We start from the raw sequence: 12,950 nt of genomic DNA on the forward strand, positions 1-12,950 counted from the left end.
ATAGAAAATAAAAAACATTAAGGTACTCTCAATGACCAGAGGAGGCATACCACAACTTCTGCCTTACTATTTAATTTTAATATATCCTGAAAACGATGGGTCTCAAACCATTCCCAAAGTGATTTCAGAGAGGTGTAAGGTTTCCTCCACAATTTCTAAAGTCTTAGGACAATTCTCATTTCTGTCAAGCAATACCTTCCCTGGTATTCAGTTTTTTTCTTCTGAGAAATGAGAATAATTCATATATTACCTTTTCACTCACTTTTGGTGAGCATCAAATAGATAATTCATTTAAGCGTTGAAAATTGTAAAGGGCTACAGAACCGTAAGATGGTAAAATTCCTACTTCACGTTTTTCTGAGAGGCCATTAGAAGATGAGGCCACATTTAAACAAGGTTTCCATAAAATGGAAGATGCCCCATGTGGGCCTCCCTGAGATCTCTGACTTGAGGTCTCTTTATTTTTTCATTGAGGAAACCAAGTTCCATAGATTTAACATTCAGTATTCTTGACGTATGGCACACAATTTGCCACCTTTGTCAATAACTTTCTAGTTTTGTTTTGTTTTTTTTCCCGTAAACCTTGTAGTTTGAAGGTCCTGATACTTAGACATCCACCACAGATTTATGTCCATAATTAATCAATGGAATTGACTATGCTGTTGTCCCTAAACCAACCTATTCCTTCCATAGTCACGGCTTTTAGAAAATCTAACATCTTCCACAATATAGTTAATTTTCACTTTGACCACAGCACTAATTTTAAGGGATGGGTAGTTTGATAACACGAATTTCCCCTCCATGTTGACATTTTGAAAATTTGCCAACACACCACAAATTCATAAAAACCTAACCCATATTAAAGGAATGCACGAGAGTGAAAGAGTCCTTCGTATTAGCACTTACATAACCAACATCGCTTCTGTTCCCAGCTGAGTGAGCAATGTTTGTAAGGCAGAGAGTGTGGACGTGCAGTTTAATGAATTTGATAGTGTTTAGTGGTTTTGAAAAGGGATTAGATTTTTAGGCAGTCAACTGTGTTTCTAGAAATACATATTCATACCTTGTAATCCATATGATTTTATTGTTTGCAGCGAAATCAAGTAGAGAGAGGCCACCAACCTTTTTAACTCCAGAAGGTAATGCCAGTCACAAGGAGGAATTAAGAGGGAACGTCCTTTCACTGGAATGCATTGCAGAGGGACTGTGAGTTCTCGCTTTCTGCCTTTTTTTTAAAAAAAGATTTTATTTATCTATTTGTTTGTTTGTTTATTTATTTGAGAGACAGAGCGCACCAGCAGGAGAGAGCATGAGCCCTGGGGGAGAGGAGGGCAGAGGGATTAGGGGCAGAGGCAGGAGGGGCAGGCACAGGAAGGGCAGAGGGAGAAGCAGACTCCCTGCTGAGCAAGGAGGCCAGCCTAGGGGCTCCATCCAGATCCCAGGACCCCCAGGCGAAGGCAGACTCTTAATGGACTGAGCCACCCAGGTGCCCCTGCACTTTCTATCTTGATGTACGTTTCTTACAAAAACCTAGTGGGTCAGTAGAGAGTTATTGATACCACAGCAACAGTCACTGTCTTATACTAATTCCATCAAGCATCAAGAAAATTTGGTAATTGTTTTAAAAAAATAAGCCATATGAATCTCATATTATTGAAATATTCTCTTAATAGTATTCTTCTTGAGATAAGTATTAGTAATCACCTTATGGTTACTATGATGATAATTAGGGTGTATTAGTTTGCTACTATTATGTAACAAACAACCTTAAAACTTAGCGGCTTGAAAACAATGGCTATTTATTGTTAATCATCCGTCCACAGGTCGCAGGGCAGTTGCTGTAGCGGCTAGATTGGGACGTTTTAGGGCGAGCCTGCTCATGCCTCTGCTGGGCAGCTCGGCTGTGGGTTCACAATTCCGGGGGTCTGCTGGCTGCTAGCAGGGGAGCTCCTAGCCTTGGGTTTCTCCTGTCCCTCTAGCAGTCTAGCCCTGCCTTATTCTCCTAACAACAGAAACACACACACAGCCTCTTAGGGCTTTTAGGGTCTAGCCTCAGAATGGGCACACTGTCCCTTCCACTACTTCCTGTCGGCAAGTCACAAGCCTAGCTTCTTTGCACATGTCTCATCTGTGCACACCTCGGAGCTGATGCTGCCCTCAGAAGCTCTGCGCCCTTGACAGGAGTTGCAGGAAGGCCTCAGCTCAGATACAAGGACAGCTGTTAAGGTTAGGTTCAACTCAGAGGCAAGTTTCTACATCGTTCCCTCTTAGCCCTGGCACCGAGCAAGTACGTTGGTATGGGCACGGTCACTGGAAACACCGAATGGAATCTCAGAAACATTGTTGTGATCCCACGTCCTGATCTGTGCTGTCCTTGACCTGGTAATGTAACAGTTTCACGTTCCTTCCCAGAACTGACCTCCGGGAATGGCTTTACTGCAGGAGACACGTGGAGGCCTCTGCTGGTCACATCAGGAAATCACAACACAGGCTACTCAGTTCAAGTAATTGAAACTAGCAAAACCCCCCTTTAAAGATATACTAAATATATATCTTTCCCACCAGAATTAAAAAACAAACCCCAAAACCCTTGTAATTTTCATCATCATGGTATTAGAGAATGCTTTAGTCTACCAACCTCCAGCCTTCTGGGAGTGGAGATATCCATTCTCACAATTTTGTGATTCCCCTTCCCATGAAGGGTCTGTTATGTAAAAACTAAAATATGGTTGATATTTGAAAATCTCATAAAATTTTCAAAAGAATTTTTAAAACCTTGGGATGTTGTAAAACTAAGATTGGGGGCTCTATCATTTACAAACCAGTAGCTGGAGGACTCACAGAATCAAAATATTTCTAATTCTTAACAACTGCTCAGTGGAGTAGTAAGCAGGCTTCCAGAACAATTCCATGACTTAGTTTGACCTCATGCTTCCATCCCTGTGATCCACTCACCTTCAGATCACGTGAGGTGCAGATTATCTGACTAAAAACACCAGAATATGTTATCAGATACAACATGGGTCTCATATCTTCCGCTTTTCAAAAGTGATTTTACATTTTCTACCTCTTCTTATATTCACAGAAGGTTTTATTTTAGACGCTATTTCATCAAAGATATATGTTCAATTATTTCTATTCAACTACACAAATCAGAAGTAAGTCTACGCTCAATCAATCAATCCCACTTGCATTTCTAAGGACAAATATTGTGATCTTTCTGAGGTTCATAGACCTTTTTTTTTTTTTTTTTGGTCTTTATCTTCCCAAAACACAATTCAGTGCTTGTGGTTCAGTGCTTAGTAAATGTTTGTGTCCGATGGATTTTTATTTTACCCTCGTGAAAATCTTCTAAGTCACTAGATCAAAATTAAATTCTTCCATTTGATAGGGAAATGTGTGTAAAAGTTCATGGGCACAAATATGTAATGAGTTCTTTCTCTGCATTTTTAACTCTAGTTGATTAAAAAAACCCTCAGTATCATTAATTTCATTAATTTCAATTGACATATTTCTTTATGTAAAATTTTCCAAGAGCGTCTCACTGATCAGAACTTTGAAGAAAACAATGAGGTCCCTTCAGCAAAGTCACTTCGGCTAACCTGCTCATTGCATCAGGGAAGTCAAAGGTCATGATGGGCCATGCATGAGCACGGTGCTGTTTTTGTGACGGTGCTAGCTCGTGGACTTCAATACAGGGGTTTGAGCATTATATGTAAAAGTGTGATGCTAATTACAATGTCTTTCTATTCCTCAGGATCTTTAAACAAAGAAGTTACCAACTTGCATGAAGATTCACCCTCAAAAAGCAATGAGGTGAACTTCTTTTCAATAATATCATTTATTTATCTTATCAGGCCTACCCCAATTATTTACTGGATAAAAGAAGATGGAACACTGCCCATCAACCGGACATTTTATAAGAACTTCAAGAAAACTCTGCAAATCATTCAGGTTTCAGAAGCAGACTCTGGAAATTACCAGTGTATAGCCAAAAACTCACTGGGAGCTATCCATCATACCATTTCTGTCACAGTTAAAGGTATGCAGTTGTTTCAAATGCATGGCTCTTGCCTTCATGAGAAGTCGTAAATCTGCAATTAAATACGCCTTTGATTATATTCTTCAATTAATAATAAATGTAAAATTCTATCCACATTCCTGACACCTTGGATCTCTTCTCGTTGCTCTTTCGAGTGTATCTAAATCAGGTCAAAATTCTCTCCCTCAAATCTTCCTCATAGAAGAATTCCGATTAGTAACTGTAGAAAGAAGGAAGGAATCGGAAATCACCATTAACACCCACAGTTATAACTCCTGCAGGCAAGAGCCAGTGATGAAAGATGGATGGAATTTAAGGAGAAACGGGATCCCTTTAGCCTCAAAGTATTTCTTCTCACACACACACCCCAGAAATTAATTACAGAAGCAGGTTTAACATGTATCCACAAATTCTTCACCATTCCCCTGGGAAGGAGATGGAGCTGAGTTTCCCTACCCTTGAGTGTGGGCTGGACTTAGTGACTCACTTCTAATGAATAGATTATGGAAAGCAGGTAAACAGCAACTTTACAGAGAAACCTGGCAGAGATCACCCTAACCATGTGCTCAAGATTTGCGTAAGTAGTAATAAGTCATATTCGTAGCACGTACCCCCTGAAATGATGCAGTAAGAGGGATCCATCACCCAAAACCTCAGTGTAATCATTAGAAAACACCAGACAAACCCAAGCTGAAAGACATTCTATGGAATAACCGATCAGTACTCTTTAAAAGTACCTAGGTCATGAAAGACAAGGAAAGACCAAGAAACTGTCAGATTGGAAGAAACTAGCGAGGAGACAAGTAAACACGATGTGGTATCCAGGACAGGGTCCCGGGACGGAAAGAAGGCATTAGTAGAACTGGGGAAATCCTGTTGAGGTGTAGTTTAGCTAATGGTGTTGAACCAGTGTTAATTTCTTGTTTTGATAACGGTACTATCGTGATGTAAGGGAATGTTAGAGAAAGCTGGGTGCAGGGCTCATGGGAGTTCTCTATACTAACTTCACAACTTCCCAAAAATGCAAAGTTTTTTAACTTCCTTCCCGGTTTTATAATTATGTGTATTTACACAGCTTAGAATTTAAATTCGTGTTTCTTAGCCCTATCTGTACCTATAAATTGCTCTACAACCTTAATGAAATCTGTTACCTTTTTACCGTCTGATTAATTTAACGTAAAGCGAGATGGTCTTTGTATCACAAAGCTCTACAAATAATACATAGTTGCCTGTGAATCTCTTTCAACATTCTTTTGAAAACCTGAAGTGTTTGAGGCATCACTTATAAATCTGTTCCCTCTTTAAAAAAAGGAGGCTGACAAATGTTTTGCAAAATATTTATTTTGATTATTAAAATAGTTCAGTATACTAAATTTGCTAGAATACTTGTATGGTTCAAATGTTTGTGGGTTTTTTTTCTTTCGTTCATAAAGCGGCTCCATACTGGATCATGGCACCTCAAAACCTGGTACTGTCCCCAGGAGAGGACGGGAGGCTGATCTGCAGAGCTAATGGCAACCCCAAGCCCAGAATTAGCTGGTTATCCAACGGAGTCCCAATAGAAAGTAAGTTTCCTTGACAGGCTCCGCGGTTGCAATCTATTTTCAGAGCATAGCTACCTCTCAGCAGGGAACCGATGGAGATAAAATCACTGGTGGTGAGGAAGGAAGCCACGTGTAAGTTAAAAAGAGGCACCAAATTACCGTTGGATGTTTATTTTATCACCTTTAGATATACCTTATGATGGAATAGTCTGTGCCCTTAACGTAATGGTGTGTGTTATTAGGACTTGGCAATATTTCTGGTCTTTTTACCTGGATCCTAGGAAGAATGACAGGGTCAGAAAGAAACATTCCTGGAGAGTTCAGATGATCTTCTTTGTTCCAAATGTCAAGCGGTTTATGGAAACATCACAGGAGTCAGAGGAGACACATGGGGGAGGCTAGGGATAGAGCCGGTGGCTGTGACGAAAATAAGAGACACTGCTGTGGTCACTTAAAGAGTTTTCATTCCTAAGCACAGCCCAGATGTTCCCAAGTTCTCTGGTCTTCAGAGAACCATTTAATGCCACAGCCTCTGACCGTGATTACATGTAGGACCCTCGGTGTTTGATAGTCTTCCCTCCCCAGGTATGCCGAGCTCACCTTGAGCAGTGCTGAGCCAGGCCTGGCTGCTACGGGCCACCTCTTCAGCCGCCTTCCCTGGACCCCTCGTGGCTCTCCCTCTCAGCCAGCTTCTCCAGCCTGCCGCCACGCTGCCCAGAGCGGTCCCCTGAAGTGTGGCCCCCGGCCCGTGCATTATCTCCTAAATCACAGCAAAGACCAGCTTTACAAAACCTGGTTAAAGGCTTGAGGATAGTGGAAGGCTTGAGGATTATGGCAAAACAAAACAAACCTAAAACCGGATAGTGTCCCTCCCTGCTCCCAGATTCCTAAGAGAGAGAGCCCCCCAGCTCTCTTTTTGCTCCAGCCTCACCCACCACCCGCTGCTGCTTGCAGGAGAATCTCTGCACATTTTCCCCTTCTTGGAGTTCCCACCTTCTCTTAGACCCAGAGAGAGAGAAAAAATATCGGCTTTCCTTTCAAACCTAGACTCAGGCTCACCCTCCAGCCAATAACATAATAATTAGCAAAGATATTCTTTTCTTTTTAAGATTTTTATTTATTTATTCGATAGAGATAGAGACAGCCAGTGAGAGAGGGAACACAAGCAGGGGGAGTGGGAGAGGAAGAAGCAGGCTCATAGCTGAGGAGCCCGATGTGGGGCTCGATCCCATAACGCCGGGATCACGCCCTGAGCCGAAGGCAGCCGCTTAACCGCCGTGCCCCCCAGGCGCCCCAGCAAAGATATTCCTGACTCACAGTAAAGGCAGCCCTCAAGCTTATGAAGCAGAGCAGCTGCGCCCCTCATTGCCTGCAAGCCAGGATCAAAAATTGTTCTACTTCTACGTAACCAAAAGGTCCATTCAACTGGCTTTTCTGAAATAGTCTTCACCCTAGGATGCATCTGAGAACGGCTGGCAGATTTCAGTGGCTCGTCCCCGTGCCTCACCATCCGGGTCTTACAATGGCAGGTCTAGAGCAAGGAAGAGCTCCCCGGTCCACGAATTTGATTAGGAATTTGTCTGTGTCACACTACGAAGTAGTTATCCGATCCTCTAAAACACAGTCTGTGTTTACGGCAAAAGGAAGTATGTTCCTGGGAGAATACAGATTCCAAAGAGACCAGCAGTTGGGGCTTGGGTATTTCCGCTCCCAATTTTAACCAGGATCGGGATCGGGAAGAAGTGCAGAGAGTTCTTTGTGGTTGTGCACTGGGAAGCTGTTGCTGTAAGTGGAAACAGAGAAAAGAGGAATACGGCCAAGACCTAAAGAAGAAGTTGTATGGTGCGCTGGCTGATTTTCCCAGGGACGTGTACGGACTGGCAGGAAAAGCTGGAGCGAGTTCAGCACCACGGCCCCATGGTTTGCCGCTCTGGAGGTTCCGTGCCCTTTAGGGAGGGTTAACCACACACCAGAGATCTGGCCTCCGTGGGACTGACCAATGGGAGGGGCCGCACATCTCTGCCCCCCAGCGGGAAAACCCCAGAGCCAGGGAAGGTTGCAAAAATAAACCCCCTGGGCTCCGAGGCCAGAATGCAGCCTGAAGTGGGGGAAACTGAGGCATAGGTGGGTCAGCGACACAAGAAGATGGGGAGATGAGATGATGAAGCCGATCTTTGGTCTTGATTCACTCGGCTCATGACCCATCCAAACCGGGCACAGGTGGTGCCTCTCAGGGAGCCTTGTCACTCCGGTTATATTAAGGGCTTGGAAAGGCACTCATAGACACTCCCCTTTAAATGAAATATCTGGGGGCAGGATCGGCTGGGAAAGGCCTGCCTGGGAGGGAGGAGGCGCAGGACAGCAGTCCTGGAATACAGGTTAGGCCCTTCTGCTGTAACCCCAAATCATCTGATTAGGTCCTGAGCAGAAAGTTAGAACAAAATCTCCCAAATCCAGTTTCAAATTTGTTCATTTCTTCCATCCCAAAAGTGTGCCCACTGGAGGGACAACAAGCCGCCGAGCAATGGTGGGGTCAGCATGCGACAGGGCCTACAGAGCCAGGCTCCCTCGACTTCCGGTGTCCCTCTGGTCCACAGGCAAGGAGAGAAACCCCCATGCAGCGTGGCCGCAAAGCCAGGGCCGGGGCCCGCAGTAAGCACCACATGTTTATACCAAGGTGCTGTGAAGTGTCTGTGAATGGTGGCTTCCTGCACGTCTGGTGGCCAGGCTCCGCGTTCATGGGTTCATGTGTGGAATCTCATCACTAAAGGTGATGGGCTTGTGGCAGCTGGTGGGGACCCTCGTAGCTCTCTGCACAGTGGTCCTGCAGGACCAGCCCGTTCCCCGCCCCTACCCCCAGCAGCTGATCTACCTACAGGCCCTGGTGAGCCTTGACTAGCTGAGTTCCAAGTGAACCCTCCCTGTGTCCCCTTGTGCTGACCTCCCCTGCTCCAGCACGAGGAGTAAATGTGGAAGAAAATGGTCCAAAAATCGGTAGAAGTTTGAAGAGCTTTGTGCCTCTCCCCTTTCCATCCTGTTTGATATTTAGCCTGTGAATCTGGAGACCCCGAAACCGAATTGCCTTTGAGGTTTGGGGGCCACTCTAGACACGGGAGACGGGCTCATGGAGCTGTGCCCCCCACAAATGCATCCAGCAGCAACGGAGCGGTGGGGGATGGCAGAGAGGCAAGCTGGGCGAGGGATGGCACAGTCTGCCGCAGGACGTGGGGGATGGGGTTGGCATGGCAAGGGTTCCTAACCTTCAAGGGGGCCTCATGGAGACCCCAGAAGTTAGCTGGGAGCACCGGCCATGTGGCCACCACACCTTCCCATAAGAAACTGCAGAAACCTCGAGGGGGCCAGCCGCTGAGGGCGAGGGCGAGGGTCAGGGAACAGCTGCGTCTCTGAGCGGGGGAATGGGGGCATGGTCCAGGATAGTCCCAAGATTCCACCAAGGCCCTTCCTTGTGCGTTTTCTCCAAAGCAGAGGGCTCCATGGGTATCCCCTTATGGGTGGAATAAGTAGATGAAGGAAAACTCATCTCTGCACCCAGAGATGTGTTCCGCACCGTGGCCAAATGTTCAGATTTCAAGGAGATGTTTATAAAGTGGACTGCCTCAGAAAATCTGAGCGTTAATCTCATGGTAAAGCATTGTGTGCTCCAGTCTCTGGTTTCTCTTCTCCTCACTGCACACACTTTCTAGTTAATCCATTGCACCCCCCCCAAAAAAAATCCATTGCACAAAGTTCTTTATGAAATAAAATTATGCAATAAATATAAAAATGTCTTTTAAATGCATAACGCTCTATACATGGAAGGTGGCACTCATTATTATTCTCATTATCTAAATGTGGGAAGCATTTCTAGATCTGGCCAGCTGTGTCAGGACAGTTAGAATAAAAGAATGTCTTGTCGGAAGGCTATATCACCCCAGTCTGAACCTTATCTTTGGAGCTTTAAATTGTATATGATGACTCCATGCTCAGATTTCTTTTTCCGTTGTTCATTTATAGCAAACAAAGTTGCTTATCCTCAGAAGTGATCATTATTCCTTTGGATACCTGGGGTTGGGTTGCTGGAGAGTTACTCCTACCCGGTAGCCAGCACACAGAATCCAAGGGCTTCCAGCGCTCTACACTAGTGATTTTCGTCTTTGTCCAATCCCAGCTGAGGCTCCATATGTCACTGTGGGTGCCCGGGATTGTTTGTGTTTCTTTAGTTAAAGTGCTTAAGGAAAATGTAGCCCAAACTCCCATGGAGAGATATTAGCTTATTTACCACTCTTATCTAAAGGGTTTGTTTTATTCCTAAACACCTTGTAAAAAATAAATATTTGAAGACTGCTCCCTTAAGTAGCAATAAGACCGAGTCTGATGCCTTTCAGGTAAAGAATAACATTAAAAAGAGTTGATAGCAAGGAAAAATGCAAGGGTGGGCTACATAAAAGCTCCTTAAAAGGGTTTATGTTTTGATTCATGAGTCCCCACTGAGGGAAGATTGTCCAACTGGCCTCGTTAGTTGAGCTGGTCTTTCAAGTTCATGGTGATGTATTTTTATTGTAGCTAAAAAACATAACATAAAATTTACCATCTTACTCATTTTTGAGTGTATCGTTCAGCAGTGTTAAGTATATTCATTTTAGAGTTGAACAGATCTCCAGAACTTTCTCATCTTGCAAACCCAGAGCTCTATACCCATTAAACCGCACGTCGGGGTGCCACTTTTAAGAGCTCCGCATACTCAAGGAATGTGAGGAACTGTCCTCACACATCCAGAGAGATCCAGGCTAGCCCTCTGCCCGGGCACTGCACTCACTCCCTCCCTCCTTCCCACTGCCTGGCATGTCTGTGGAGGTGCAGCCAGAATTGTGGGCACCGAGAGTCCCCCAAAGCAGCCCCAAACTGCTGAGAATAACTGACAGAGAAAGAGATTATAGAAGCCCTGCTCTGTTCCATCAGCCTTGCTTGGACGGACATCACTGCAGGCAGGTAAGTCAGAAAGGCCCCAGGGATCCTAGACTTGGGGTCTGGGACAAGGAATGTGGGTGGCTTCCGGGTATACTGCACTCTCGGGGTACCTGGCTGTCTGCTGCAGCTGTGGTTCCCTTCCCAGGCATGTGACATCTCTGTCCTCTGTGGTCATGTACTGATGAAATCTTCACCCTATTAAAGGAATCAGAACTTGTATCTATCTTTTGGCATTTTGAAATGTTTGGAGTCCTAAACAGCAGAGAGCTAAGCCGCTGACCCAAAGGACCCTGGGATACCCCTACCACTAGACGAACTAGCTGGAGTATCTAAGGTGACATTATAAAGTAGCTATTGATTGCAATCCGAGTGTCAACCACATACAGAACTGTCGGGTGGTAAATTTATGTGGTTAGAAGCCACTAATTTTGGAACTTGTTACAGCAGCTGAAGAGAGCATGAGTGGGCACGCGGCTCTGGATCCTTGTACTGAAACAAGACTGAGTGACTATAGTTTGGTTTACTTGCATTAAAGTGAGTTAAAACCGCAGATGAACCAAATAATTGAGATTTGCAAGGGATGAAGGCATCTAAATGCAGTGATAGCCATGTCTTCGATGTGCCTCCCTTTCCTGTCATTAAGAGAGAAAAGTACAGTGTTTGGAATGGAAGCAAAGCATTCTTCAGTGGGTCGAGTTGCAAGAGGAGATTTCAGGGAAAGGGTACTGTTACGGGGCGCTGAGTTTGATCCTCATGCTGAGGCGGATATCTCTCACCCCTTTGAGTGTGCTTTTAAAGCAACGTAAGGTCACAGCCTGAAGTTTAGCACAGACAGGAATTTATCTCCAGGAACAAGGCACTTCCACGCTGCCGGGCATGACCTGGACTAAATTCTTACGTATCATGTTACTCGCCCTGTTCCATTCCACTTCGGTAAGGATGAGTCCTGGTCCTGACATTTTTTTTTTTTTATGTACTTGAGAGATTTAGCTGAAAAACACATAATTTCACATGATTTGTTTCTGCCTCAGCCTCAGAAATTCCTGATACAAGAAAATAAATATTTTCACATTTGATGCTTGGCCCCATATATGTCTTTACGTACTTACTTATCTGTTTATTTCAACAAGAGGCTCATTAAGGACACAGGTTTGGTTGAGCGAGAGGGTTTCTCTATTTTTGACTAGCGTGTGCCGTCTGCTCTCGATAATTAACTCACCTCTTCATGAAGAACCAGAGTTCTTTGCGAACAGGCAGTGCTTTCCCGAATGTGTATTCCTGTTTCCACCTACCTTGTGCTTTTCCCCCCTGGATCTCTCGAAATAATATTCAGTGTGACAGTCAATCCACTTGGAACTGAATGAACATCGAGCATAATGTGCTGAGAAGTAATAACCAATGTCAGAGGAGGGAAAATTATGATTTCTGCCCGGGTTCTCAGTCTCCTCCTTCTTACTGCGTATGCCTCAATCAGCATGTGTTTCTGTTCTACTTACTGGAATGTAGACCTCACCATCTTCTAAGCAGAGGAATGAATAGATGCTTTTTTTTTTTTACACCCGAACAGTTGCTCCTGATGACCCCAGCAGAAAAATAGATGGCGATACCATCATTTTTTCGAGCGTTCAAGAAAGATCAAGTGTGGTTTATCAGTGCAACGCCTCTAACGAATATGGATATTTACTGGCAAACGCATTTGTGAATGTGCTGGGTAAGCGCTCCCTTTATTAAAGACATGGCAAGTTCAGTTAACGACTGCTGTCGTTCTCAGCAAAAATGTCGTGAGCATCCGCTGTGTGCAAGGCACAGAGGACTTGGAGCTGCCTGGGATAGAGGAAGGTGGGTAAGATACAGACCTTGCCCTAAAGGGCTTGGTGCTCTGGCCTTTGTGTTCCTTTGCGATGCAATTTTTACAGTGGTAAATTGTTCATTGTAGATATAATCAAATAGGCTGCTCCCTCCACATATGGTTAGGCTACGTGTCAAACCCTCAAAAGGAAAATAGCATTCATCTGCTATTAGTAACCGAACGTTACTGCCATTCCGTCCCTAGAAACTGGTAAGTTCAACCACAATCTTGTGATTCTGATTTTTAAAACAGAAATCATTCGTCATGATGTTTGGACTTCATTCTTCTCAGATGTGCGTTCATTTATTAATTCTTAATAATACATTCAGAACACTATGGTAGACTCAAACGTCTTCTGAGATGTTTGGTGTTTTGTTTTGGGTTTTTTGAGTGTGGTTGACACACAATGTTACATGAATTTCAGGTGTACGACTCGGTGATCTGACAAGTGTCTACGTGATGCTTATATTCTCGGCAAGCGTAACTGCCGTCTATCCTGATACAACACGATTACAGTGTCATTGCCGGCATTCCCTATGCTCTGCTT

At 44.4% G+C, this 12,950-nt stretch overlaps 1 protein-coding gene across 27 annotated transcripts in view; it reads left to right on the forward strand.

Moving 5' to 3' along the window:
- NRCAM (neuronal cell adhesion molecule) overlaps nt 1-12,950 on the forward strand; it is a 272,829-nt gene that overhangs the window by 208,564 nt on the left and 51,315 nt on the right. For all 27 annotated transcript variants that reach the window (XR_004627115.1, XM_034666192.1, XM_034666216.1 and 24 more), the window contains 4 exons: nt 1,095-1,206; nt 3,858-4,042; nt 5,476-5,607; nt 12,122-12,265. Coding sequence is in view for 26 of the 27 variants with exons in the window: in XM_034666192.1 (XP_034522083.1) it covers nt 1,095-1,206; nt 3,858-4,042; nt 5,476-5,607; nt 12,122-12,265 (573 nt within the window). In the remaining variant the exon portion in view is untranslated. The remainder of the gene's footprint in view (nt 1-1,094; nt 1,207-3,857; nt 4,043-5,475; nt 5,608-12,121; nt 12,266-12,950) is intronic.

The sequence above is a fragment of the Ailuropoda melanoleuca genome, chromosome 1 (assembly GCF_002007445.2).
Source record: "Ailuropoda melanoleuca isolate Jingjing chromosome 1, ASM200744v2, whole genome shotgun sequence".
In the NCBI taxonomy this organism is placed as follows: domain Eukaryota; kingdom Metazoa; phylum Chordata; class Mammalia; order Carnivora; family Ursidae; genus Ailuropoda; species Ailuropoda melanoleuca.